This window comes from Acartia tonsa, chromosome 10, assembly GCF_053477335.1.
Source record: "Acartia tonsa isolate MP-2025a chromosome 10, ASM5347733v1, whole genome shotgun sequence".
NCBI lineage: Eukaryota > Metazoa > Arthropoda > Copepoda > Calanoida > Acartiidae > Acartia > Acartia tonsa.
The window spans coordinates 33,321,556-33,349,544 of record NC_137269.1 but is presented as its reverse complement, the minus strand read 5'-3'; the positions used below and the strand labels follow the sequence as shown (position 1 = coordinate 33,349,544).

Below are 27,989 nucleotides of genomic sequence, written 5' to 3'. Positions count from 1 at the left end.
TGGCTAAGGTAAAAACTATATGAATAGAATAATAAAAACAAGTACAACTGATTTCAAAATTTATTATTAAACTCTTATAATAGATGTCACATTGTCACTAATTATATAAATTATAATCGTCAATCATAACATTCAGTACACACGCACCAATATATAGAACTATATGCACTAGGAGCAACACAAGTTTCATAATTAACAAAAATATCATCCACAACAATCTCTATAAAGAAAGTTTTTGGGAAGAATATTTTGTTAGTTATAAAAATTGTTGTAAAATTTTGATATTTCTACCTTTTCTGAAAATTTTTATTTGTTAAGAAAAGCTTGTTATTATGGAAATGTTAAAAATTTAGTTTACAACACTATACAAATTTACTGTAGAAATTGCACAAATACCAAAACCTTATGTATTTAAATAGCAATCACCACCTTCCTGTGAAGTAAGAATGGAATAATCCATGTTATAAATTGCATTGATACTTTCTTATAAAATAATATAACATTGGCATTAAGTTATTTGTTTAATGCTAATAGTTGTTATATTAAAATACAATGATAAAAAATACTTGTACAGTTTACTTTGTTATCATAAAAAGTTACTAAATCAAGAAAGATGTATTTATTATATTTTGAGGTGGTTTTAAAAACATTATTTGATCTCCTAAGCTTATTTATTCTCCACATATACTATTAACCCATTCAAGTCACAAGACACACAATAATGTAACCCAGGCTTTTAGCAAATCAATACTTTACTCTAAGTACTTCAATTATCAATAAAAATAAATCCACTAAAAGCCTGAAAAACAGGAGAGTGTCTAAAAAGCCAAATAAAGTTAAAGTACATTTTATTTAACTAATAATTAAAGGAGAAGACTTAAATTTTGGCTCTTCTTAGATTTGAAACATAATATAACACGGCCTATCCTTATAAATTGCCAATAAATTAGGGAGAGCATCGCCCTTTATAAAGAAAAGTTCCTTAATGATTTAGAAAAAAAAACCTTAAAAAGGTTTTAAATAATGATTATTTAAACAAAGCACATGCTAAAAAATTTACGAAATATGAAATTTTGCCGAACAAATATATGTTATGTATGTGTGTGTGTATGAATAAAAGCGAAGAAATAATGTTGCACTACTATTACTGTCACCCAATGCAAAAAAAACTGTCTGTATATATGAAATTAACAACAATTGACAAAAGCATACAACTATAAGAACATCCGCTTTTATACACGGCTTATGCTTTAAAGGGGATAGGCGGAAGAAAAAATTAATAAATCCAACGAAACAAACTTACCCAAAAATGGGTTTAAGGTATTATAATTTAGCGAGGCACTTACTCGAGAAACTGTCAGGGACCTTAAGGGATAAGACAATGAATGAAAAATAGATATACTATTCACCCCAAATGATGAAAAATAGATATACTATTCACCCCAAATGATCAAAAACAAAATAATCTTCCTGTATAAAATCAATAGTTTAAAGGTTTGGAAACTACTAGTTCGGAACTAACTAATATAAGTACCCAAAAGTTTGAGGCAACGAATAAGATAATGTGGTCATAACATTAGGGTACTAGTGTAATTTACATCCTTATGTCCATTTCCTCTCTTCATGGGAAAATATGTGTTTTAAATCTTTTTTTAAGTTCTTTTATATTGGTTTCAAGAATTGACCCTTCCACCCACCCACGTTATATTTTTTTTATTAAGTATTTATAATACAATTTAATTACTAGGTAAAGCAAAAGCAGTATATAAACAGATGTGGCTAAGATTTAGAAAACCTCAAAATTGTTATGTAATTTTCCTTCATCTACAAACAATAAAATATTACAAGATGTTTGTAGGATAAACGAATAATATTTTTTAAAAAGTACAATTACCCTAGTTTAATTAATAGGATAATAATAAAAAATAACTAGAGGTGTTTAAATTTAAATCATAAGATATTTTAGATAGAAACAATGAAATGAAAAGGTCAATAGTGAAAAATGTAAATAAAAATAAATAAATATGAAAAATAAGAAAGTTGTCAGTAATACAAGCATTTATGTATAAAATTGACTAGCATTAGATTGGCGTTTTAGTCCCAAATCTTACAAATGCTGCTGCTACAAAACATTTCAAACTTGTTAATTTACTTTTTAAAGCCTCATACAAACAAGAACGAATAAGTTATGATAGCAGAGCATTTGTTTTTAAAAAATAGCTCACGAGTAATGTCAGTAAAATATGAAAAATCCTTCCAAAAAAAATTAAAAGCTTTGGATGTATCATTATAAAAAGACCATAAGTGACTGGATTCTTTTACTATTTTTTTAAATTTTGGCACACTAGAAAATCTTTTGTAAAAAATGTTTTTGTAGGCAAGGTATTTAAAAATAGTCACTCAAAGGCTTCCTGGGAAAGTTGGGTTTATAAACTTTGGCTGGCATTAAGTTATTGGGAAATATAATCAAACAGATTATGATTGTTTTATTCTTTGTAATAAATATTCTATTATTTCATATACATGTAAAAATCACTTTAAATCAAATATTATAAAATACAAAATTTGTTATTTTCCAAAAATATTTTCATTTCAGCCTATATGCTTAAGAAATTTAACTCTATATCATCATATTTTCATTAATGAATATTTAAAAAAAGTGAAAATAAAAACACGTTCATCTTTTACTCACATTCTAGAATACTCATGGTCACTCAATTTTGTTTGGGAAATAAATAAAAAAAAACAATAAAATTAATAATATTTTATATTGTTAAATGCGACTAAAGTAAAACTTCAATTGTTGTACACAAAAATGGACAACTTAGAAGTCAACTTTTGACACCTTTTAGGCCATTAGCAAGTGAAATATAAAAATATTAGAATTCGAAAATCATTCCATCTTTTGAAGATAATTTGCGACATTAAAAAAAAAGATTAGGTATTTTTTTGATTTAGTTAAAATTTAGCTGCAAATAGACCAAAGAGCGAAACTGGATCAGGTAAGATATTTAGAAGATAGCTCATAGCATATAATAATGCTAGTTCAATACAATCCTTATTTACTCTTCAGTTTAGTGGGGCCAAGGATAATGCAATAAAAAATAATCATAATGGCAAGGAGAAAGGAAATTATTAGGCCATTTTTTTTTTATCAAGGTACATAATTTTATTTTTAAAAGGAAAGCAATAGAAGTTTGCTTAAATACAAATTTAAACTAGTCAATGATAAATATGAAAAGGAGCTTGAAAATTAGGCCTAATAATGATAATAATAATGATTAGTCGAGCCTTTCATGGTCTGAAGCTAATAATGCATGACTATTACATGAATGAGTCGACCATAATAAGCACCAACACTTGAAATACAAGGATGAACTGACCCTCTGTCTTAATAATGATTATAACCTAATAATATATTAATAATAATAATAATTACTGAAACATATAACAAATGAAATTACACGGCTCAGATCAAGTGAGCTTTTATTCTTGTTTTAATCTTGTTCTATTCTGATTCAACATACAATGTATATATATAGATAGATAGATTACACAACATTGTCTTTTTTCTTCTTCTCATTATTCTTCTTACAGAAGACTACTTTTGAATGTGAATTATATATGTGTGTGTGTGAGAGTGTATGTACTTGTTACAGACGTGTGTATGTTTACTTTACATGTGTAGTATAAGTAGGTAAGTACGCACCACAATCACTTGTAACATATGGCAGCAGAATGTAATATGGATTCTTTTACTCATGTCAGTTTTTTTTTAAAAAATTGATATACATACTTTATTTTAACTTGGCACTGGATAATTAAAAAGTTTCTTTTTTCTTTCTCTAATGTTTATAATCAAAACGATACCGCCAGAAATTTTGCCTTTTTCCCTAAAATGATTTAGAAAATGCTTTGGCATAAAATGAAAACACTTTTTCTGTCTGCCGCAAGAAATTTATCTTGCTTTTTGACAGGTTTTAGCTAACTATGGGAGGTGCTGCTATAAAAGTCCAACAGCAAGGAGTGGAGGGGGGGGGGGGATGTTCTGTAGAACAAGAACATTCATATCCACTTGGCGTATCATATTATCCAATATAATTCCAGCCAAGAAGCATCACTAAGAGATCTTGTTGTTGAATTCACATTTGGGATTTTTTTTATACAACAGTGTTTTTTTTTGTACAATTACATGGTCATACCTAATTGTGAGGTTATTGAAAAAGCTCTTTTAATCAACATGTCCTAGATTTGGATTTTTAACCTCTATTTTGGAACCATTTTAGGCCACTGCGTTGGCATATCAAGTTTTGAGGTTATCTTTCAAAGATTATTTTTCTATGTCTGAAACATCTGCAACAGAAAAAACTGCAACCAGTGAAATTCAGATACATGATTTTTTTCTATGTAGATTTTGTTCATTGTTAAGGTTTGGATTGTGTGAACGAGATGGTTGTTATTGAGGAGTTTGTGTAATACTGGTTAGACAAGGTTATACTCTTTTAGATTCAACTGAAGTATTGTGTCTTTCACGGCAGCAAATACAAAGCGAATGTTTTCTGTGTCTGAAATTAGAAAAAAATGGATTAGTAACCATAAAATAAATAATTCAATATACCAATATCTAGGGACGTACAAGCCTTTAGCTAAAAGGAATGATAATCTTATGTTTTTTTTTAATTGGAAGAGGGTAAAATAAAGGGTTTCAAAATTTGCGGTGGGGGTAAACACCCATTCTTCCTCATCCTTGGACGTCTGTACCGCTATCCCGTAATTTTTAGATTTATAAAGGACTTAATTCTATATTGAACTTCAGTATATTCCGTTTACATATCCCCAAGTTTCAAAAGTTTAGAAAGGGGCATTATTTACACTTTTTAGAGTAATTTTTTTGACAACAGTTCTTTAAAAATCCGAAATAAGATAAATATAGCCAATATGTGATTAGGTACACGTTTTAAAATCAATATTTACCTTACAAAAGCAAGGATTTTTAATTGGACTAATGAAAATTATATTATCTACTTAAGTTAACCAATTACAATTTTTTGATAACTAATATTATGAGATTACCTAAATACCAGAAGCAATAAATGTTGTTTCAAAATTGTATCTTTTTATTATTTTTGAAGAACAATGTACATTACAATAAGACACAAAATTAGGACGGTATCCCTAAACAAATCAATGAGAGTTGAATGTAAGGTTTTGTCTAGCTCACCTATATTTATAGCTCCTAACAAGAGGATTGGGCATTTTTTAATAAAATAAATTCTAAATCCAACCTAACTCTGCATATTCCACATCCCTTTCTTCCCCCAATTCGTCAGTTCTAATTAAATCATACTTTGTAAATTAAATCTAGTGTCTAGGGATTGTCTTAGATTTTGGAATGCCATCAAGGGATTGGAACAAGTTTTGAAACGGTCTTTGCAAAAGTATGTTTAGCACCTTTCAGCAATGATACCAAGCATTTTTTGGTACATATATGCATAATAGTTTCTTTTAATCCTTATAATAAAGTAACAGGATGTCAGTTTGTCTACTGTCTGTTTGTGTGTACCGAAGGATCTCGCTAACCGCTGAACCGATTGGGTTCTCCTTGACAGGGTAACTTCTATAGGTCCCGGAAGGTTTATAACTATTTTAGGGAGGGTACCACCACCCTCCCAAGAGAAATCGCCCCTAGAAAAAATTCCCCCCCCAATTTTTTTTTTTTACTTTTTCTTTTAAAATCTAAAATAAAAAATTGGGTTATCAAATTTGACTCTACCTTCCTCAAGTGCCCCTAGAGGCCTCTAGGAGGCGTAGCCCCTAGTTATGGTTAAATGAGCATAAAAAAATTCAGTTCGAATACAATTTGATGGGGAAAATGTTTAGCAATTTTTGTCAAATTAACACCAAACGTTTTGTTTAGTTCAATGTGTAAAAAGACTCGCAATGGCATGGAAAACTATCGTTATATGCTATAAAAAGCAACAATACATGAACCAGACTGTTAAAGATATAGCAAACTCTCAGTTATTTCGCTAAATATATTACATATTATTACTAAAACTGTTTTGTTTAATCAACTATGTGAAACAAAAACCTAGAACATTAACTAAAAAAAAATGTTTGACATCACTGCTGTAAGGTGTTAAGGTCTCCTAGCACTTGTTCAGGCATCGTTCTTTTTACATATCAAGGAGATATAATCATGATTTTATGGCCAAATACCTTTATCAATGATTCTTTTTCTTACTTGCCAAAATCCTTTATAAATTAGCGTTCCTACTTTTTTTTGCTGATAACCCCCTTTAGGGACGTCCAAGCTTTTTTTTCAGGGGGGTAAAATGTGGGGCTATAGGAGGGTAATATAATATATTGTAAAAAATTTGAGGGTTGTAAAATAATGGGTTTTTAAAGTTTGAGGGGAGTAAACACCCCTTTACCCCCCTAAACGTAAATGTCCCTTTTTATTATTGTTGTATCATATACTCGTTGTGCCTTTAAACAGTCTAAAATTTCAAAGTACTGTGCATGTTACTAAAATAAGGTGTAATTATGAAACTTTATTTAAATACAATTTTTTCTTCAAATAATAAATAATCCTCATTTTAAATAAGAAGATATTGTTTAAAATATCTTCTATTGGATCTTTGCAATAGAATTTAAATAAAAGAGGGCTAAATTTAACTAAATTAAAATCTACTTTTTGTGCGCTTTAGCTAGGGCACTCACTGTATAATAATTAAGCCATGCCAAACTCTTTCAGGGCAGACTGCATAATAGTATCCTTTACAGCACAGAATACAAGCTTAATATTCTCAGTGTCTGTACGTTGCAAAGCACAGGTTCGGCGGATAGAACGGCGGCAACAGGTAGTATACGGCGTTAGCCGGTACCGAAAAAAAGATATAATTAATATAATGTAGATGAAAGGCAAAAGCATAGAATTAAACAGACAGTCCTGTCGCAATTTTAGAAAAAAATATCTTGTTGTGAAAGGCCTGTCTGTTTATACGCTATGCTGCCTTCCAGAGAGACAGGAGAAAGCACAAGAAAATTTTGGTTAAAACTTCAAATATATCTTTTACCAAAAAATCTTGCGCAATTCTCCAAAGAGAGGCAGAATTTATTCAACAATCTCGTAATTCAAGTATCTAATACATTTACAAAACTTTTGCAAATTAAACATTCATTTAAGCCTTCAAATTCAATTCAATTTGGATTTTTAAAAAGCTTTATAATAGGTATGGATTATAAGTTTTTACAGCTTTTTTAAAATGCACCAGATACTTAGAAGAATACGAGAAAGCTGGTTAAATCCTGCCACCCTGCCTTATCTCCATGTCTGGAATGAGTTAGTTAGTTACCTGTGGCACACGTAAAATGTGAATAAATAATCTTCTCTGTATCAGGGTTAAGGTCTACAAACATGCGCAGAATGTGCTCGCGCGCGTGAATCGCGTCTCGTTGAGGTCCTGAAAAAAGTTATAAATGGCTACAATGTGCGTCTACACTAAATACATTTGTCTAAATTATACAGGGGTGTATATTCTGATATTCTGCACAAGATTCATTTCTTTCCCCGGCTGCAAAATATTTCATTTATTTCCATCCCCCCCCCCCTAGTTTTCACCCTAAGAAGGAAGAAAATTATTTTTAGTACCTACTCTTTATTTTATTAATTTTTTTACCCCTCCCACATATTTTTCAATTTTTTCCCCGGCTGTAAAATATTTCTTCATTCCCCCCCCCCCCTTTAAGCGGGGATCCCTTGCAGAATGCACACCCCTGCCAAAATACAATTTAAATTCCTAAAAACATTTTCTGAATTATTCACCAAAGCTTTGTCGCTGAAAACCATTTTATTACTACAATCAGAGGTGGATTCTTAAAAAACTTTTTTTGCTCACTAGCTCACTAAAATAAGTGAGGCTCGCAGTGTGCCAAACGTTTTTTAAGAATCTACCCCAGGATGCAATAAAATTAAAGGTTGAAAATATCAAAAACAATTTCTTGATTTTTATTGTTTTATTCACTAGGTATGAATAAAATGTTCTTTTCCCCCGCAATATACTATTATTTTCTACGGTGAATTTAAAATTACAAAATATTATTTACTACAAATAAATTATTTTTAGTAGTGAAGCTACTATTTATCACGTTGTCTGTCAGTCAAGTCAGCTCGTAACGTTCTTTTCTTGGCAGCTATTAACGATAGACAACTGAAATGTTTATTTCGTAGATTAAGTAAAAAATAGAGGGGGCACGAGCTAACCACGGGTTTGGGACCCTGAGCCGATTCTTTGGTCTTTGAATATCAGCCAATAGCATCGGTCCCAACCACTTGAACCAGTTTTCTGGGTAATACATTAATTGTACGTACAGACAATAATTTAGAAATTAGCTGTGCTACTTAAAACCCTATCACGTGTTATCACGGCAAGTACATAGGTATTTTATCATTAAAAGTTAACATACAGAGAATCCTTATAAATGATAATAATAAGGAATATGTTAAGTATATATAGTAGTATAAAATGAATTTATTAAAATTACCATAATACTTGATAATAACCTTGACATACCAAGTGCAATAAAACAGCTGTAACCAACTACTAAATAATTTGAAGAAAAATATTCGTCAAGGTTTCGTAATTTGGGGGGACTTCTCTGAAGTACAAGATATAAAATCACTTAAATTTTGTCTAGGTATGTTTAGTTCAAGGTTAAATATTTTAGATAAAAGTGCAGTTCAAAATACCTTTAGTGATAATTGCTAATGGATGTAGATTATACGTGTACATTATGACAGGGAAAAAATTGTCGTCAATTTTACTTGCTAACATAGATCTCATTTATTGCCAATTGGTCAGTTTTTTCATACATTAGTAGGGGCGGGAGTAAAGGGGGTGGAAGGGAAAAATCGATTTTTTTTTATCAGCCCAATGCGTGTTTCACTTTATTAGTGAACATGAAAAAACTGGTGTAATATCCATCAAATATATTATATACCTATCCATTTATAAACTCAAAACTAAAATGTCTAACATTTTTACTGACAGGAATATTTCACCCAAAGAAAACTGTTAATTTATGCCAGTTAAAAACAATTTCTGACTTGATTTTGATCAAAAAGGAAAAATACAGAATGCTATTGTATATTTTTCAAAATTGATATTTTAAGATTTACCATGTTCATGAATGGGAAAAAAAGTCATTAATTTTTTTCAAAGCTAAGACTAAATACCAGGGCTCAGCAGCCGCGCCACTGCCGCATTAAATTAAAACCCGCTAGTGTGATAAAATTTTTGTCATTTAGACATAGATTGTCCGTTTAAGAACAGGTTTAGACATACAGCTGAATGTTTAAACGATTTCACTGGGGCTTACAGGCGGCTGATACTGGGCTGCAGAGCCCTGCTAAATACTTTGGCAATCAAGGATGGCAATCCGATGCTCAAATCACAAAATTGAATTCGAATTCTGATCCGATTGTTTGAATATTGTCGACGTAAAACAAAACAAATTCTGATTAAAATTTGGATTGCCATCTCTTCTTAATGTACATTAAGATGCAAGTGTAAATACTGGGAAACTAGTGTCAAATATTCCTGCTACAGGTGCCGAGTTGACCTGTAGCGCAAGTGAAATGAGAATAGCACATTCTGTCCGGGTCTGGGTTGGAGGTCAAGTAGATTTGTAATATAAACTCGCGGGCAGCTTTGTCATCCTCTTTAGGCCCTGGCATTAAATCAATTTATCAGATGCTTTTTGGCGGTTTCCTTGAAAGTGCTAGAACCCCACCCTTTAATTTTGAAATAAATAGAAAATAAGGGTTAAAAGGTGCGTTTAAATTAAGGACAACTTAGGTCAAACTAATTAAGGGTGGGTGGGGGCGCTAGACACTTTAAGTAAAACGCTGGATGATGAAATTTTGCCAGTTACCATTAAATACCAAATCTTATAATTCACAAATAACCATTTTTGACAAACATACACAATTGTAATTTTGCCGGTTATAAAAATGCCATATACCCTATTGGTTGTCACTATATATCAAAGAGTAATGACTGGAGGTACCGGCCATTTAAGCCAGGTATACGTGACAGTGTTTTAAACATTAAAAGGCGCTTACCAGTTTTTAATACCTAATGTTTTTGTCATCCTACCAACTACCCCTTGTTTACAACCCTACTTCATCTTAATGCAACCAATATTAAACCACAATTATTATATCCAATATTTTATACAATTTTCAAGAAAAAAAATAAATCCAAGTAACTTAATATATTCTATTTCAGTATTAATCTTTCTAAAAATAACTAAAATTTCATAAACTGATAAATGTGAAGCCATACATACACGTACTTAAAGTTGAAAATTAAGTATGGAAAAGCACAAACTATACATTATTAATCAAGTAGTATCCACATTTATTCTGCATTAGGTCATTTTTTGTTGTAGTTTATGGAAATAATAAAAACAGGGTACCTAGATAATTATAGATTATAACGTTTAAGTTCTGACTATTCAAAACATTTTCAGCCTTCTAGGATGTTTCTAAATCTAAGGATCTTTGGTTAGTTCCCCCCCCCCCCCTTCTACCGGCCCCCAACTGTCTTTACACTATAAACACCTAACCTCTAGGAGCCTAAAACCATTCTAAGACTGTTTTAAAGCTTTCCTGAAAAGTACAAACCATCAGACCAACAATTACCGAGATCTTTAGTTTAAGACAAAAAAACTTACTGTCTTATATTATGATTATCATTAATATTCGAATTGTGGACGTTTTCATATTATGGTTTTATAGTTTGGGTCGGTCTGTCTGATTTGTTGGGACTGTAATGGATGCACTTACCATCATATTCTGGGAAGTAGTCGACTAAATGTGAGTACATAATTTTCTCCTCTAGTAAATCCTTCTTATTAAGGAAAAGAATGACGGAGCTGTGTTGGAACCAGGGATATGTGATGATTGTTTTGAACAATGCTTTTGACTCTTCCATCCGGTTCTGAAATTAATGTAGAAGGTCAATTATTTGTTGCATCATTTAAAAATCATTTCATACATGGGAGATAACCCTCCCCCCTTCTGTTTTTTTTCTTGCAAGGAGGATGGTGTGGGCGGTTACAATGTGAATTTTTTTTTTAGAAATATAACACCTTAACAAAGGGGGTGGGGGTTTAATGCAACTATCTCGTAATCAATGTATAAATGGCACTTAGAATTCGAATTTTGATCTGAAATTTTGCATGAGTAATCCTTGGTAGGTCTATTTTCCCTAAATCGAACAAAAAGTTGGAAAAGTAGCGGCTAACGGCTAGGGCTCATCCGTTTAGCCATTTTTGGGCATTTTCAAGCAAAATCCATCACGAAACCTCTCTCCACATAATGCTCTTTTCCGATCCAAAACGTTTTCAAACGGTTCTAGCCGGTAGTTGCTGGTACTAGAAATCTAAAAAATGTTTTTTTTTGTATCATTTCACATGATTTAAAGCAAAAATATGTTTCAAAAAGTTGATTTCTACGTAATTTATGACAGATTTGCCCTAAAAATGGCCAAAAAACGACTAAACGGCTGAGCCGTTAGCCGTTACTTTTTCAACTTTTTTTTCGATTTAGGGAAAATAGACCTACCAAGGATTACTCATGCAAAATTTCAGATAAAAATTCGAATTTTAAGTGCCATTTATACATTGATTACGAGATGGTTGCATTAAACCCCCCCCCCCTTTAGGGACTTTTGATTGGTTGGTTCATCAATCTGAGTGCCCAATTGTTTAAATAAAAATTGTAATCTACAGAAGGGGTAATTTTGTGTGTCATTATTGGGAATGTACATTAATTAATCGGCCATTGTCTTAATCCTATGAATATAAGTTCTAAATAATTCAACAGATTTATTAAATAAGAGAAGACAAAACAAAACGTTATTTTGGATCTTTTTTTATACCTATTTATTTTTTCCTTGTGAAAAAAGTTGTTTAGAAATTACTTTTAGTATTTTTTAAATTGTCATTAATTGTTTAGGTATGGTTTCAAAGAATTAATTTTGTTTAAATTAGTATAGTTAAATAAATATTAAGGGTAGGTAATTGTAATTATTCGGTTATGAATGAGAATGAGAAAATTTCTTGAAATTACAAATATTAGGATAATTACATAAAAAAATAACAAGAAACAGGGTTCCCTCTTAATTTTGAAACTAATTGAAAATAAGTTTGTTTGATTGTTTATTATTTTAGGTCAAGTAAGGTTAGGTTACATTGGGTATACAAAAACGACCAATCCACTTCTTCATTTTAGTAAAAATTAACGTTAAGACCGACAACTTTTTGGAGACCATTATTTTAGAGGTCCATACAAATTATTAGAAAGCACTATTGTTTTCATTGGTGGAAAAATTAAAACCTTTAAAGTCTGTCTTAGTAAAACGCAAGAAATTATTATTGGTTGTAAATTTATTTTCAAGACGAATGAACGGACAAACATACATTAAAAAAAGAGTACCTAGCTGTGCAATTTTTTAAAAAGCCCATTACCTCGTTGTCTGACTCAAAAAGGATTTGATCGTACTCTGAAAGAGCTACGAGGAATATAATTGAAGTAACATTCTCGAAACAGTGGATCCATTTCCGTCTCTCGGATCTCTGTCCACCCACGTCAACCATTCTGAATTAGATCAATTGTTAAGATTAGCCAGCTACAGCTGTTATTTTATTTAGTGAGGTTCCATTTAAACTTCCATGACAAAAATTCATGTTTTATCTATAACTTGTATTATTTAAATGGAACCTTTTCAAAGAAGAATCCCTTTGTAAATAAATCAACTAGATATATTTCTAAAATACAACGTATAATAGAAACTAGGATTAAATTTGACTAAATATACTACTATACTTTTAATTCAATGCTCCTATAATATGGTGTTCCTCCCACTAAATTCACTAAATAAGATGAAATATAGTGCATATAAAAGTAATAAAGTACAGGGTATACCTAATATTATAATAGATACAACATATTCAAAGTACAATACGAGTGTTTGAAATAAATTACAAGATAGATATTTCTTTATACAACATAATTGCTGAAATACATTTGTTTAACAGTTTCTAGTATTTATTAGCATAACAACTGTGTAGGTTAAAGTACAAACAAAATTATTTTGTTAATAAGTAGAACAACATCAAATAATCCTAAAAAAACGTCGCCATAACCCTAACTAACTACATGTGCAGTGCAGTTTAATTATGTCCTGCCTGAACACTATTCCATCCAGGTCGAAGGGGTACTCAATGATGCCGGTGGTGGGCACCCTGGACCTCAGGATATCCTGCTCGGAGGGCAAGTAGTCAGGATCCTCTATACGCGTCATGTCGTCCAGAAAACTAAAGGTTATGATTTATAATGAAAGAGTATTAGGTCAATCCTCATATATAGTAGGATGTATGTCTGTCTCTACCGAAGGACCCATTAACCTCTGGACCGATAAGGTTTTTACAATGGAGCCCTAGGAAGGTTTGTGATTATTTGGGGGGAGTGTACCACTACCCTCCCTAGAGGCCTCTAGAAGCATAGCCGTTAGTAACAGTTAAATAGAAACACCTGATTATTGATGTAGGTACAGCTTCTAAAGCGCCAAGCGACAAGCTGTGTTGCGCTAAGGTTGTGGCTATAGTTGTTGTTGTTGTTGTAGCCCTAATTCTCTGAAGTTAGGAATCAGATGCACACGGAGACTGGAAGTGAGAATCCTTTGGCCAATCTTGGATATTGGTAAGCTTCGTGCACAGCTGATTGTATTCTATGTTACATTACAAGCTGACCCACAATTCTCGTGGAAGCTATAGTAGTATAGTCGGTAGCTCATCAGACATATGTAAAACATGGATTTTTTCGCACAAGGTTGACAAATGTTGTTGCAATTTGTCATCCCCGTGTACATCTGAGTCCTGACTTCAGATACTAGGGCTATCTAGTATTAACATCATAATAGACGAAACATACTAACTGTTTTAGTTTAAAATATTGTCTTCAGTTTTTCTATATCTTTAATGGATATGGAAAATGTTAGTTTATTTCTCTGTTTCCATTTTTACGGGTTACAAAAGTCGTCTTTCTACCCATTAGTATAATGGTTTGCCCTCTTTACGAAATACAATAAAGATATACTATACAACTAATTTTAATTGCTAATATAAATATTCTAATATAGGGTGTTATAATACAAAATACATTTTATATAATAAAGTATATATCGATGCTGTAAACCAAAGAATGTCATATAGGTAGATACCTAGGTAAACAGTTTATAAAATATAAATAATAAAAATTCATACCTATAGTTTTAGGTGTTAATTCACATTTATGATTTTTTATGTTAAATAAATAAGTTTTAAGGAATTTTTAAAAAGGGATAGATCCACGAATTGCATTTAGTTAAGGTAGTAATCCTTTAGATGGTTTTTGCACAACTTTTGTCTACAAGCCCTAACTGTGCATTGTAATGATTTGCGACTATTTTGGGCCAAGGCATTCCCTAAATTCATAATAGCAGTAATCAAAACATTCAACATACTAAATTATGACGCGGTTGACCGAAATTCGAACACATAATCTTGCCAACGACAAGCGAATGCGCGCTACGTGTAATACGTTGCAGGAGTTATTTGCACAACTACTAACCTGAATCTTATTTCCTGAAGGTCGAAGGGGTACTCAATGATACCCGTGGTGGGTACTCTCACCCTTAGGATATCCTGTTCTGTGGGTATGTAGCCGTCGGCTGCAACTCGGTCTATGTCGGACAGGTAGCTAAAAATTATCAGTTATAACTACGTGCAAACTTTAAAGGCTACAAGTGATAAGAATTTTGGTTGGCAAAAATTAAACAGCAATTAAAAAAAAATCAAAAATAACATTAAAAAATGTAAAGGTATTAAAACATTATCAACCCTTTCTTTAATTTTAAACCAATTGTTTATGAAAACTTAAGGGGATATAAAAAAAATTGCTTGTATGGCTACCTTAAAGCCAAATTTGTATTTTATTTAGGAATTGAACTCTGGGACAAGAATAATAGTTCTGGAAATAGGTAGAAAATAAAAACTTGCAGTACAGAAAATAGTATTTTCTTCCAGAACAATTATCACTTGCCTTTTAAAAGATTTTATTTTAATAAAATAAAAATTCTTTCTTTAAACTTAAAATACTAATATAATGGTGAACATAGAATTAAAAACACATGGGATTCCTTTTTCTTTAACATATAGACCTAGTTAGGTTAGCCTAATGAAATTAGGCACTTGAGGCTTGGGTGTTATTAGTGAGAGGAATTTCGTGTGGTTTTAAGTCTAAAGAAACCTAATAAAATATTCATGTGCTAGTTACATTTTTATAAATTAAGTCTAGGTGCAATATTATCAATAAAATTGTAATTAAACTATTGTGATAAACTATAAATTTCTACGAGGGCATACCATTTTCATTTTCAAGTAAAAAACAGAATCAAGAAACCCTTTTTTTTTTGACCAATCTATGACAAAAAATGTGGATATTAGGTATAAATGTTCTTTAAAAATTTCGCGGTTTTATTTGGTAAAAACTTACTATTTGGCTGAATCCGTCAACTGATACTCTCTCCTTCTACCATAGCAATCCTAAATATTTATTTTGGTTAATTAACAGCATTATTGATAATTGAAATGATTCTAAAACTTCTTTAAGTTTGATTTCCTATCCTTATGTCAATTCAACATGAAGTCTGCCTGTGTCTGTAGGAAAAGATCTCGCCAACATCAAGACCAATATGGTTATCCGGCGTTATCTTTTTTTTCAATTTTGAAAATCCCTTCACTTTTTTTACTTTTTAAAAAAATCATAATTGAGAGCGTAACAACATGACTTCAGGATGATTTGCGCCAGTTTCGTTCCAAGGCATTCCCCATACTATTAATCTAGCGGATATGACATGGTAGCAGTAATTTTCTCAAGTATTTAGTTATGACGAAATTTGGGTCCGGATTCGAACCTATCACCTTCCCATTAACGAGGGGATGCGCTTTATTTTACATTCGTGGCAGTTTATTCGTAATGAAAGCATCTATACCTGGATGCCTGGATCTGCCCACAGGTCCTTGATGGCGGTAACGTAGGCGGCGTCGAACGTTGTCACTGTCTCGTAGTCCACAGACTTTACTAGGTCCGCCTTTTCCTGCGAAAAATTTGGTATCTTTTATTAAAAATGTTAGTTTAGGGATAGATTTTACTGCAGACAACTACCATATTCTTCAACGACCCCATATTTGCAGACGATTGTCTTGATTAAGAGATTTTTGCTTTCTTAGCACCCGTAGCAACCTTACATTCTTTTGTTCAGAAAGCACTACATTTTTTTGTTATTTTGAGGAAACACTAAAAAATGTACAGTCTGTTTAAATAATTATTGAGATTACCCAAACTACAATAGGTCATGGTATATATAGTATTTTAGCTCTTACCCCCTACATTTCTGTAAATTTATTGTTAAGGAGTTAAAAAATACTTTAGCTTTCAGAACATATTTTCAACGTTTTAATCTTTTTAAAGATATTTGATGAGCTATGCTTTCAAGGAATATCATACTTTGTTTATTTAGAACTCTAGAATGATAAAGCTAAGATACATAAAGGGGGGGGGGGGGGGTTAATGCAACTATCTCGTAATCAGTGAGCAAATGGCACTTAGAATTCGAATTTCCATCTGAAATTTTGCATGAGTAATCCTTGATAGGTATATTTTCCCTAAATCGAACAAAAAGTTGGAAAAGTAACGGCTAACCGCTGGCGGCTCAGCCGTTTTGCCATTTTTTGGATATCTATATTGCGAATTAGTCACGAAACCTATCTTCACATAATACTCTTTTCCACTCCACTATCAAACGGTTCTAGACGGTAGCTGTTGGTACTAGAAGTTTTAAAAATGGTTATTGCTATCATTTAACATGAATTAAACCAAAAATATGTTTTAAAAAGTTAATTCCTACGTAATTGATGATGAATTTACCCTGAAAATAGGCAAAAAACACTGCTGAGCCGCCAGCCGTTACTTTTCCAACTTTTGTTCGATTTAGGGAAAATAGACCTTCCAAGGATTAAGATCGAGATTCGAATTCTAAGTGCCATTTGCTCACTGATTACGAGATGGTTGCATTATAACCCCCCCCCCCCCCTTAAATCTCAAAATTGTGGTTCTTATTATGAAAATGCCTTTAACTAATAAAAAATACCATACAATTTGAAAGAAAAGGGAAATAGCTTTATCTTAAAAAGTAAATAAACATGAGGAAAGCAAAATAACATTATTAGGCTTTGATTATCTCTTACAACTATTAAAAATTAAGAAAGATAAGATTAAGTATATTTTAATTAGTTCAAGGTAAGCAATACATTCAATTTTAACATTATTATATGTTTGATGGTATATTTGTAACTTATACTTGAATTCGTTTTTCTGAAATGCATTTCATGCATCTATCTCTTTGGGATAATAATGAAGCTATAAATTCAATTTTCTTTGCTTAGGTAACAAATTCTAAAAATATTTTTTACACTTGAGCAACAATACAAAAAGACACCTTGAAAGTGTTCAGTATCTAAGTTAAAAAGTTAATAGTCCTTAAAATTATTACATCATTGTGTTTGAAATAAAACAATCGTAGGCAACAATGTTTAATAATAATTCTAGAACAAAAACACCAGAATTTACAGCTTTTCCAAAAGTTCAAGCAACAAGGATGACAACATCCATAAGAAGCGAAGCACAGAAAAATACCATACCATTTAGCAATCCTTATTACAAAAAGATTTTAAGTTCTAATATAAATACCCAAAATATTTTTTAAATCAAACAAAATTGACTAAGATATTTGAAAACTTAAAAATCTAGCTACTTGCCCTTCATTTATAGTCACACGAATCCCTCAGAATGACGAGAAATATATTTTTATAGTGTAGCTTGGCTTCTAATAAAAATGATTCACTCGCATTTCTTATTTTGATAGTATGAGTAAGAAACTTTATTACCCCCAGAAATTAAACTATTTTCTTTATGTTTGAGGCTTTAATTTTAAATACATTTCAGTGTCATTGCCTGACTTTTTCCGTATGTCAAATAAACAAACTTTGTCGTTATAATATATCATGTACTAACTGTAATAAAGATGATATTCAACTATACTAACTGTAGTTCTGTTGTTTAGCATCTTAGTCGACGAAAGTATTTTTATGAAAAGGGATGAACTACAACTATAAGTAGTAAACGAGGGTTGAAGTCGACTAAAGCGTTCATGTGAATATGGACAAATGCAGCAACAATATACATTCTATTTTATATAGTGTTCTCGTATATCGTGTTTACTTAAATCCCCAGTACCTGGCAAGTCGGGTCCTCGTACTGTATCTTGAGCAGGTCCATTGCTCTGATCATGGATTGCATGGCCATGAAGATATTCTGATACACAAGCTTGATGTGTGTCCTCTTGTCCTCGTCCGTGTAGCCGGCGCCGTGAATGATGCGCATCTGTTTGATGAAGGTCGATTTGCCGGATTCTCCAGTCCCTAGACAAACAACAAAATTAAGCTTCTAGCATGACATGGAGGAAAAATTGCAGATTTGATGGGGACATTGGTCTGAATATTATGTTGCTTGAGATTTTAAAAATGTAAATGATTAACTACTAATTACAATTTGTATAAAATATGTCTAAATTTTAATTTTCAATAGGTGAAAAAAATTCTTTTAGATTCTTATGAACTTTGAATAAAGCAAATCAAAACATAAACAAAAAGATTCATATTTCTTCCATAATAGCTTGATATACTTTCCATACAGAAAATAAAAGTACTAGTTTTCGGATAAAGAAACATTTAAATAAATGTTTAATTTTGGACAACAGAAACATTATTAAAAATTAGTGTTTAATTTACCATTATGCGTATGTTTATACTAGCGGTAACGCCCCTTGAAGCCAGGCGACTTGAGGGAAGAGGCGGGGGATGGGGGGGAGGGGGGGAGTAGTCGACCAGACACTTTTTTATTTTAGTTAGAGAAAAAAAAATTCTTGATTTTTCTTTGGGAGCAGGAGAAATAGTTTGAAACTTCTCCTGTACCTGCAAGAAGCTTCACTGTAAAAGAGAACTAAATCGGTTCAACAATTACAAGATATTTTACTAAACACACACACACACACACACACACAGATAGTTACAGACAAACATCCTGTTACTTAGTGATTGATAAAGAAATATTTTTTTCTTTTGTTATATACCCATTTTATATTAAGTAGAACCAGGAAAAGGTTTGTATTTTTGGCCTGACCGATTGTTTATAAAATACAGCAAAAAAACAAGGATGACAACATCCATAAAAGCGAAGCACTGAAACGGTAGGACAAACGGACATTAACACTTGTATAGTATCTGAACTGAAAAATCGGAACATAAATGTATAAATGTCGAATCAAAATTGTAGGTAAATTTGTTGAAAAACTGCTTAAAAACAGGATAATGTTTATGGACATACTTACATTTTTGGACTTGATTATAGAGTTGCTTCGCTTATAATATTGTTCTTTGTTGTCCCAGGAATCAATATACCAAAAATCAGATCAAACGGATAATTAAAACACTTGAAAATTTGTTGTTAAAAAAGTAGAAAAATCAACATGTTTAAAATGGACGTACGGACATTCTGGTAATGATTATAGAGTTGCTACGCTTTCTAAATCGTACCCAACTACTACAGGAATCATCATGCAAAGTTTGAAATCGATAGGACAATTCTAACATGCCTAAATTAACGAATAAAAGCTATCTATCTCGGACGGACGTACGGACGGACCGACCCTAATTATAGAAAAGCTTCGCTTTTAATAAACAGCTAGCAATTATCTTGCATTTTGTTTATATGTGTTTAATAATAAAAAAGATAACTTCATAAGCATAATTGACATGAAAGAAAGTCATAACATTTAGGAACAAAGTTTAGAAATAAAGCTTTATAATTGCTGAATTTTTCTCGATATTTTTTACTGTTTTACATAAGCACTCATTCGTTAAAGGTTGTAAATCTTGGTCTGTCTATGAATAGAGGAGCTCTGTGCGTATTAGTAATAATGGAATATATACACATTGACCATATCCATATGCATCCCATTTATACTTCACATTCATTAGCCATGATACATAATACAAAGAAGAGTCAAGCTACGGATCATTAAACTGAATGTAGAGAAAGGGAATAAAAGGGAACTTTATTTCATCAATTCTTATATTCTTTTATATTGTACGCACGTACAGTGATATTTTTTATTATAAAACTTTTTATAAAAGTAAATGGATGTCTATCTGTCTGTAGATTAAGATCTCGCTAACTGGTTCTCCTTTACAGTTAAGTCGCTTATAGGACAATTAAAGTTTTTAACTTTTTAAGGAGAGGGTACCCCCCAAAAAAGCATTAAATATTTTTTAAAATGTAATACGTTTAAAAAATAAAAATAAAACAAAATCTTACTACTGCACCGATTAAGTTCTGCATTTTAGGAAAGCTCCCTATAGGCCTAAGGTTTTTTTTTCAATTCTATTTCTTAATATTGTGCCTATTTTAGCCATTTATTTTATTTTGTAGATTATGAATATTAAGGGGTTTTTAGGTCACTAATGTCGGTAGATATGTCAGTAACGCTCCGTTTGGACAGTTTTTGTGTGTGTTGTTGGTCCTTCTTTCTTATCTTTTCTCACTTTATTAGTATTTTCTTAATATCTATTCTTTTAATCTTACTGAAACAAACTTTTCTACTATTATTTTACTCCTATCCCCATTTATACACATCAACATTAAACCAATTTGTACAGTCAAGATCAATGTAGATTATTTATAGCAAACCTTAATATACATTATGGCATGGACGTGAGTCAAAAATTGGCTATTCGCAATTTAAATAAATTCGCCAAAAATTTTCTGAAACATTATTTAAAAATCATCCTTTTGCTTTGATATCATAGTTAAAGAAACATCTGCGGTTTAAGAATTTTTTTTAAGCTATATAACAAGATTCATACAGATGACTCTGAAAATACCCCACACGAACGGTCCGACAAAAAAAATAACGACTGCTATATGGTATTTTGAAACAGAGAGTGAGGGGAGGAGGCAGGGTTGTTAACCCATAATCCAACCCAAAAACCCAAACCAGGGATTTTGAGGTTTTGGGTGGGTTTTATTCTATATCATGTTAGAAGTAAAGAGGACTATCCACGAACAAGAGCAAGTGATTCTAAGCATTTTCCAGCATTGACCCTTAGTATTTTTTTTAGTAAATATACTAGGTTTATGTTTAATATTTGCTTTATCGACTAAAAAGTAAGGTTTCACCATGGTTTTATATGAAAAAAAAATTTGAAATGTGAAGCATTGTTTGGTGCAATATCATTGAATGTTTTGATGAGTTTAAACTGTTGTTTAAAAGCTTTGACACAAAAGTAAATTATTGTGATTAAAAATGTATGTTTAGAAAAAGGGTTGGTAACTTGTAAACAGTTTAATTAATGTACTTTATCAATTTACAACATTTTATGCTTTTCTGCAGTGTTATTTTATTTTTTCCTTAGAACTCAACAAAGCATTTGATGATACTGCTTTAAAAATTGATTTACAATTCAAAGTTTTTCTCATATAAAACCATGGTGAAACCTAACTTTTTAGTCGATAAAGCAAATATTAAACATAAACCTAGTATATTCACTAAAAAAAATACTAAGGGTCAATGTTGGAAGATGCTTAGAATCACTTGCTCTGGTTCGTGGATAGTCCTCTTTAGTAATTTATAAGTTATAACAGATTCCTACGATTGTTTTTTACATTTAGTTGAATATTTTCTATTTAATTTTATAGATAATATAACTAGAAAATGGAAATTAGAAGTTAAAAAGAAAAGAAACAATTGAAAAAGATTCATTCTCTTCTATTTTGATCATAATTCAATTGCATATCTAAATCTATCAGTTTTCAGGGCTGGCGGGTGGGTTGACCTTCCTTCCACTAAACTATTAAACAAACTACAGGTCATATATTCAGTTTTGATATGAATCCATTTGTCATGGTCGTAGCAAAATCTTGAAGGAGGAAGGAGAAATATGACAGTAAATTATACTGACCCCTACCACACGTTCTCTCATTCGTTGACTTAAATACTTGGTTTTATTTACATGAAAGGGGACTATGCACGAACAAGAGCAAGTGATCCTAAGCACCTTCCAGCATTGATCCATTGTATTTTTCAGTGAATATACTAGGTTTATGTTTAATATTTGAAGTTAGGTTTCACCATGGTTTTATATGAAATTTTTTTGGTGTAATATCATCAAATGTTTTGATGATTTCAAACTGTTGTTTAAAAGCTTTGACACAAAAGTATATTCTTTTGATTAAAAATGTATATTTCGAAAAGGATTGGTAACTTGTAATATTGTAAACTGTTTAATTAGTGTACTTTTGCAATTTACAGCATTTGATGTTTTTCTTTTCTGTTATTTTAATTTGTCCTTTAAACTCAACAAAGCATTTGATGATATTGCATCAAAAAATGCTTTACATTTCAAAGTTATTTTTTCATATAAAATCATGGTGAAACCTAACTTTTTAGTCGATAAACATAAACCTAATATATTCACTACAAAAATACTATGGATCAATGATGGAAGGTGCTTAGAAATAACTTGCATAGTTCTCTTTTTATTTCATTGAAAATACAACAGTGTTTAAGCTTTTCCACTGATAAAAATCTACATAAGAGATAATATTATTTATTTCAATTTAATGTGTACATCAATTAATCGTTCTATCCCTTAAGATCCCTAAAGATCTATCGTTACAATCAAGAAACCAAAAAGACAGCTAATTTAGTATAGTTGGTTGACTCGAGGGTTACTTAAAGCCGCTCGGAGACAAAAAAAAGCATACCTAATAATAACAATTTGAGCTCCCTCCTAGCATCCCTTTTGTCCTTCCGGAGCTGGCGGTCAATCTCAGCATTGATCCGCTTCTGCTCCCGCTGCTCCTCACTTAGACAGCACGCCATCCTGAAATAAGCAATTTTGTTTAAATCTCTTTTTTTCTCTCTGCATTATTACTTTGTTTTTAAGCAAGGGATTGGGTAGGAGCATTTATTCAATGTATGACAAACGGAAACAGGTTTATTGTGGAGATCCCGTAAAATCCGGTATTTTGGTAATTAGAACCATCCAAGAAAGCTAAAAAGGGGGAGGCGGGTGTGACTCCTTTTGAAACCAACACTAAAAGTCAAAGGAACTCAACTAAGAAAGAGTTACAGCACTGAAATTTGCTATGGCAATTGCTTTAAGGGGGTACAATTTGGAACTGAGAACAAAACGGCGCTTTCGCCGAGAAACCGCCTTTTCCCAACGAATTTTATTTGTATTTTATTGCCAAAATTAAACATTTTTAAATCAAATGAGACAAATTTATTTTTTTCTCATAAAAATATCCCTATATTATCATTTAACACTTGCTTTGAATTTTAGTTTTGGAATCAAAAAGAGTCACATCCGCCCCCTCCCTTTCATATGTATATATATTTTGATAACTATATATGAATGTTTATAAAAGTACTAACAACGAGTTTTACGGAATCTTTGAATCAAAACTATCTCCCTTTATGTCAGAGGGAGGGGGACGTTGTGACTTTTTTTTAAAACCAAAACTACAGGAATTCAACTTAAAAAAGTGTTACAGCACTGAAATTTGGAATGACAGTCGCTTTAAAGAGGTACAATGTGAAACTGTGAAGAAAAGTTGGTGAAACCAGTATTTCCTGTCAAAAAACATTCGGCGATAGCGGCGGTTCAGCCGCCGTTTCTACACAGTTCCACATTGTAACTCTTTAAAGCAACTGTTATACCAACTTTCAGTGCCGTAACTCTTTTTTTTAGTTGAATTCCTTTGACTTTTAGTTTTGGCTTCAAAAAGTGTCACAACCGCCTCCCCCCTTATTAACTGTAAACTTTGAGTTATGATAGTAAAAATCCTTTAGTATGTAAGCTAGTCTTTTGGAGTTCAAAAAATATTTTTAATAGGTATATGTAAAATAAGTTTCACTACCGTAAGATATTTTGGGGATACTATTTAATACTAAATTAAGGAACATAATATATAAATAAAATTAATCCGCATACCAAAGGATTTAAGTCTATCCAAAATAAAAGTCCAAATATTTCTGCAAGCTTTTAAAGAAATGCACTCTACTTCCTTAAATGTTAGGGCACTGTTTTGGGTTTTAAAATTAGAATAAAAAACATTGGTTTTAATCATAAAACTAATCCTAGATTGATTAGTATAAAGCAAACTTGTGTTTAAAAATATAAACTATAAACATAAAATATGAAGATCTAAAGATTTTAAAAGGGGATTTTTTGTAATATTTTGAATTAAGGAAAAATGACTATCTTCCTGACGACATAAAAACTAACATCCTGTAAGACAATGTTTATAACTACAATATACAACCCTTTCAAAATAGAATGGTCACATGCACTTTAAATCAATTCTACTAACGACCATTAATACTCAAAAGTTGTCTTTAAATGAATATTTTTTTCTATCCTTTGTTGAAACCACAGTTTATAGCATCTTTTCCGGATTTTAAGTATTTTTAAATCTGCAAAAAAAAGTTAATTTCTCTGAAAAAAATGTAGTTGGTCTAGCTTTAAAAACATTGACATATCTTTGACATTTGACAGATTGAAAATTGTCTATTCTTAACTTTGGTTTAGGTGGACTGACTTACCATAATCTAACCAAAATTAAAGCTAAAGGGAATTTCTGTTAGGTATTAAAAAGATTGAAATAAACACTGAAGATATCATATAATATAAAATGTCTAGTACATTTTGAAACAACATAGGAAGCTAAAAATTAATATATGGCTTCCTTTTAACAATAGTTACTTGAATTTAACACAAAACTAAATAGTATTTTTTGTTGTTGATTGACTTCAAGCGTTTAGAACACTAGAGTGCCAAAAATAGGGTATTTTGTAATGTACTAAACACTTTGATTTACGGGATATCTTCATAATTTCTCTCCCTCTTATTTACTTTCAAGAACCCCTAATTCTATTTTCAAAGATTAATGATTACGCAGTCACATAAAACTGTACCACATCATTTAAAAAAAATACTGCTACTACAAATATAACCATCCTTGACTTCCATGTAAACTAGTGCAACATCACAAGACGAACAGTTCATTTCCAACACATTAATTAACATATAAACTTTTAACTTTATTAAGGACTCAAATCGGGAAATGCCTAAATCTAAGAAAAATTCAACAATGAATGTAAAACAATTTTTCCACTTAAGAAAAAAATCTTATTTTCAAGATTAAGAACAACTTTTTCATGTCATTTATAAAAATATATAAAATAGTTTTACATAAATTGATTAGATGTTCTAAAAGGGGGCGGGGGTCTAAGAATCATAGCTTTCGACTATGGCCTATACAGTAATTCTGTACTACAAGAAAAAAATATTAAAATGTTAATGTAAACAGAATTTCATAGGTCATAATTTAAGCCAGCTGATTTAATTGTTATATAATTTTTACAAAGGCGTCTGGTTAAAAACAGGGGCGGTCAAGATTAAAAAATTTAAGTCCTAAATATTGCACGCAGGACAACCCAGGACACTCAAGTACTTACGGGCACTCCATGATTTTTAATCAGAGAATTTGGTTCTTATTTTCTCCTGCATTAATAATCATTTTCTTTACTTATTGTCATAAATATAAATCAAATAAATAAAATATAAACCTAAATAAATAATTTCAGCAAAGTATAAACTTAATATTGATAAAAAATCTAAAAAATCCTATAGTAATGAAGGATAATTTCGGAAGAGTAGAACAATTTGGACTTAAAAAAAAACTTTCGGCTTATTCCTATTTACCTCCTGCAAGGATCCAATATGACTTTTCTATGGATTTTGAATAGGATTTGTCCCAAACTTCCCTGCTCGTCCGAAATTAACAAACATCACCTTACTCCCCTTAAAATTTGTAAAGACGGATGTGTCATTTTTAAAAACCCTGTCTAAAAACGAGTCTGGTAGAACAGTAGGATATGATTTGTAATGCATTTGAGTTGGATTTTTTAGGATATCTCTTCGAACTTAAACAATATTACAATTTAAGGTATCTTTTCTTCAACTATTTGTGTGTTTTAGACAGAATTTCTTAAATGGGCAGTTCCTTTTCACCCTTGAAACAAACCAGGTGTATATAGAATTAACTTTAATACAAATATCTCCTTACCTTATTGACTATTTATACTAACAACCAAAAAGCACGAAGATTGAGGAATCAATTTTTAATAGGTACCACTTTTAGTATCCTAGAATCACAAAATTACATGATTTAGGTAAGTAGGTATGCTTTTAATATCAATTATCAAGCATCAATTAAATAAAAGCGAAGAGCGAAAATAACAAACAAGGATGACAACATTAAACACAGAGAAACCACAAAAATCCCACTGTTAGACAAATGTTACAGCAACGTTATTAATATGTTAAAAACTATTGCTGCTTATACCTTGAAAATATGTAAACATAAAAAATCATCATAAAGTATATGTGAATCATAGTTGTTACAGGTTTAGCGCTATCCATTACAAACGTAGTATAAATGTAAAGATCATTGCTTTAACAATAGTTTGGGTAAAAAATATAAAACTAGAAGAACGTTTAAGCTTAGTCAAAAAAGTCTTCCTACTTAATAGAAAAACAACTAGGTACCAAGTATTTAAAAAGAATTAAGATATGCAATTGTGTGCCTAGTTGTTGGTTGAATAGATGTAGTTGTTGTATTGACTTGGCTAGGAAACCAACTGTATGGGCTGCTCTGCCCCCTTCATCTAGCTACACACCTTCCTCACATAGTGTTCAACTTAGAGGTTAAAGGCAGGGGCATCTCCTGTATGTATTAGTATTCTCCTTGCCTTGTGTAAGGAGCTGGATTAAGGGTTGGAGGAAGGGGTGGGTGGGGAGGTAATTTGGAGATTTTCGGGGTCAAGGGGGAAAGAGAAGGATTTCAAGGTTCAGCTAACGGTATTCAACCATTGTGAAATATATTGTTATGTATTTTCAATTAGTTTGTCTGCTTTGATTATTGAAGCCCTACAAGTGGCTGGCCAAACTATTGGATATGGAATATTCACGTGTTGAAGGTTATATGCAGATTATCACTAATCAGTCTTCATGTTGACATCTTATTCAAGATCTGAAATTAATTTCAAATATTAGTGCAAGTAAGCATACAATAATGACAATAATTGACCATAAATTGATATTTTCAGAAATTTCACACAACTAAAACCTAGACCTTTGGTAGTATGAAATGTTAGGAATGAGATTAGTTTATGTCATTTACCACTCCTAGCTGAATAAAGAAACATTTCAATAGTATTAAATTTACATTTAAAAATAACTGAAATACACTTGCATATAATATCAAGGACAATTCAAGTCAGTCGTAAAATTAGTGATTTAAATTCAAACAAACTGCTTGAAGCAGGCCTAAGATAAACAAGAACTAAGCGAAAGATAAGAAAAGATTAGCATTCTGGCTGTTTAATTCATTATATATATCTAACAAGTTGCTTCGCCCCTAGCCTCTGGAGTAGGGCTTGGGATTTCAGGAAATTAGCTTGAAACTACCACTAGATATCAATAAAGCTTAAATAAAACGCACATCAACTCCAACAATTGCCTAGATCTTGAGCTTCAGACAAAAAACATTACTACTTTATATTACATTAAAATTAGATTACGTCATTTTTTTCTGAATAAATTATAGAATTGCTTTATCTCTAAGCAGGAAAACCTACAACTTCATTATTTGATATGTTTTGAAACAGCACTGTTTGTCCTTTTACAAAAGA

The 27,989-nt window shown here is 31.3% G+C and overlaps 2 protein-coding genes across 12 annotated transcripts in view; one reads left to right on the top strand and one right to left on the bottom strand.

The window, feature by feature from the left end:
- LOC145329935 (uncharacterized) overlaps positions 1 to 27,989 on the top strand; it is a 151,025-nt gene that overhangs the window by 90,888 nt on the left and 32,148 nt on the right. The gene's annotated exons all lie outside the window — the stretch shown is intronic.
- LOC145329933 (guanine nucleotide-binding protein G(q) subunit alpha) lies at positions 47 to 27,330 on the bottom strand. 11 transcript variants are annotated; one of them, XR_013883183.1, is made up of 14 exons: positions 26,883 to 27,021; positions 26,363 to 26,441; positions 25,752 to 25,797; positions 22,994 to 23,112; positions 18,408 to 18,591; positions 16,104 to 16,212; positions 15,605 to 15,654; positions 14,681 to 14,809; positions 12,538 to 12,667; positions 10,853 to 11,006; positions 7,359 to 7,466; positions 3,440 to 4,565; positions 292 to 483; positions 47 to 168 (listed from the first exon to the last, which is right to left on the bottom strand). XR_013883183.1 is itself a non-coding variant. In XM_080174412.1 (13 exons), exons 3-13 carry the CDS (start codon positions 25,760 to 25,762, stop codon positions 4,483 to 4,485), a joined length of 1,203 nt encoding a protein of 400 aa, XP_080030538.1. In that variant the 5' UTR covers positions 25,763 to 25,797; positions 26,363 to 26,441; positions 26,883 to 27,021; the 3' UTR covers positions 3,830 to 4,482. The 11 variants fall into 11 exon arrangements, 10 of the variants coding, with proteins under 10 accessions (XP_080030537.1, XP_080030531.1, XP_080030533.1 ...); XM_080174412.1 differs by lacking the exons at positions 47 to 168; positions 292 to 483 and adding an exon at positions 13,258 to 13,386 and having other exon boundaries at positions 3,830 to 4,565; positions 16,104 to 16,208; positions 18,407 to 18,591; XM_080174408.1 differs by lacking the exons at positions 47 to 168; positions 292 to 483; positions 7,359 to 7,466; positions 14,681 to 14,809 and adding exons at positions 6,724 to 6,816; positions 9,625 to 9,732; positions 13,258 to 13,386 and having other exon boundaries at positions 3,830 to 4,565; positions 16,104 to 16,208; positions 18,407 to 18,591.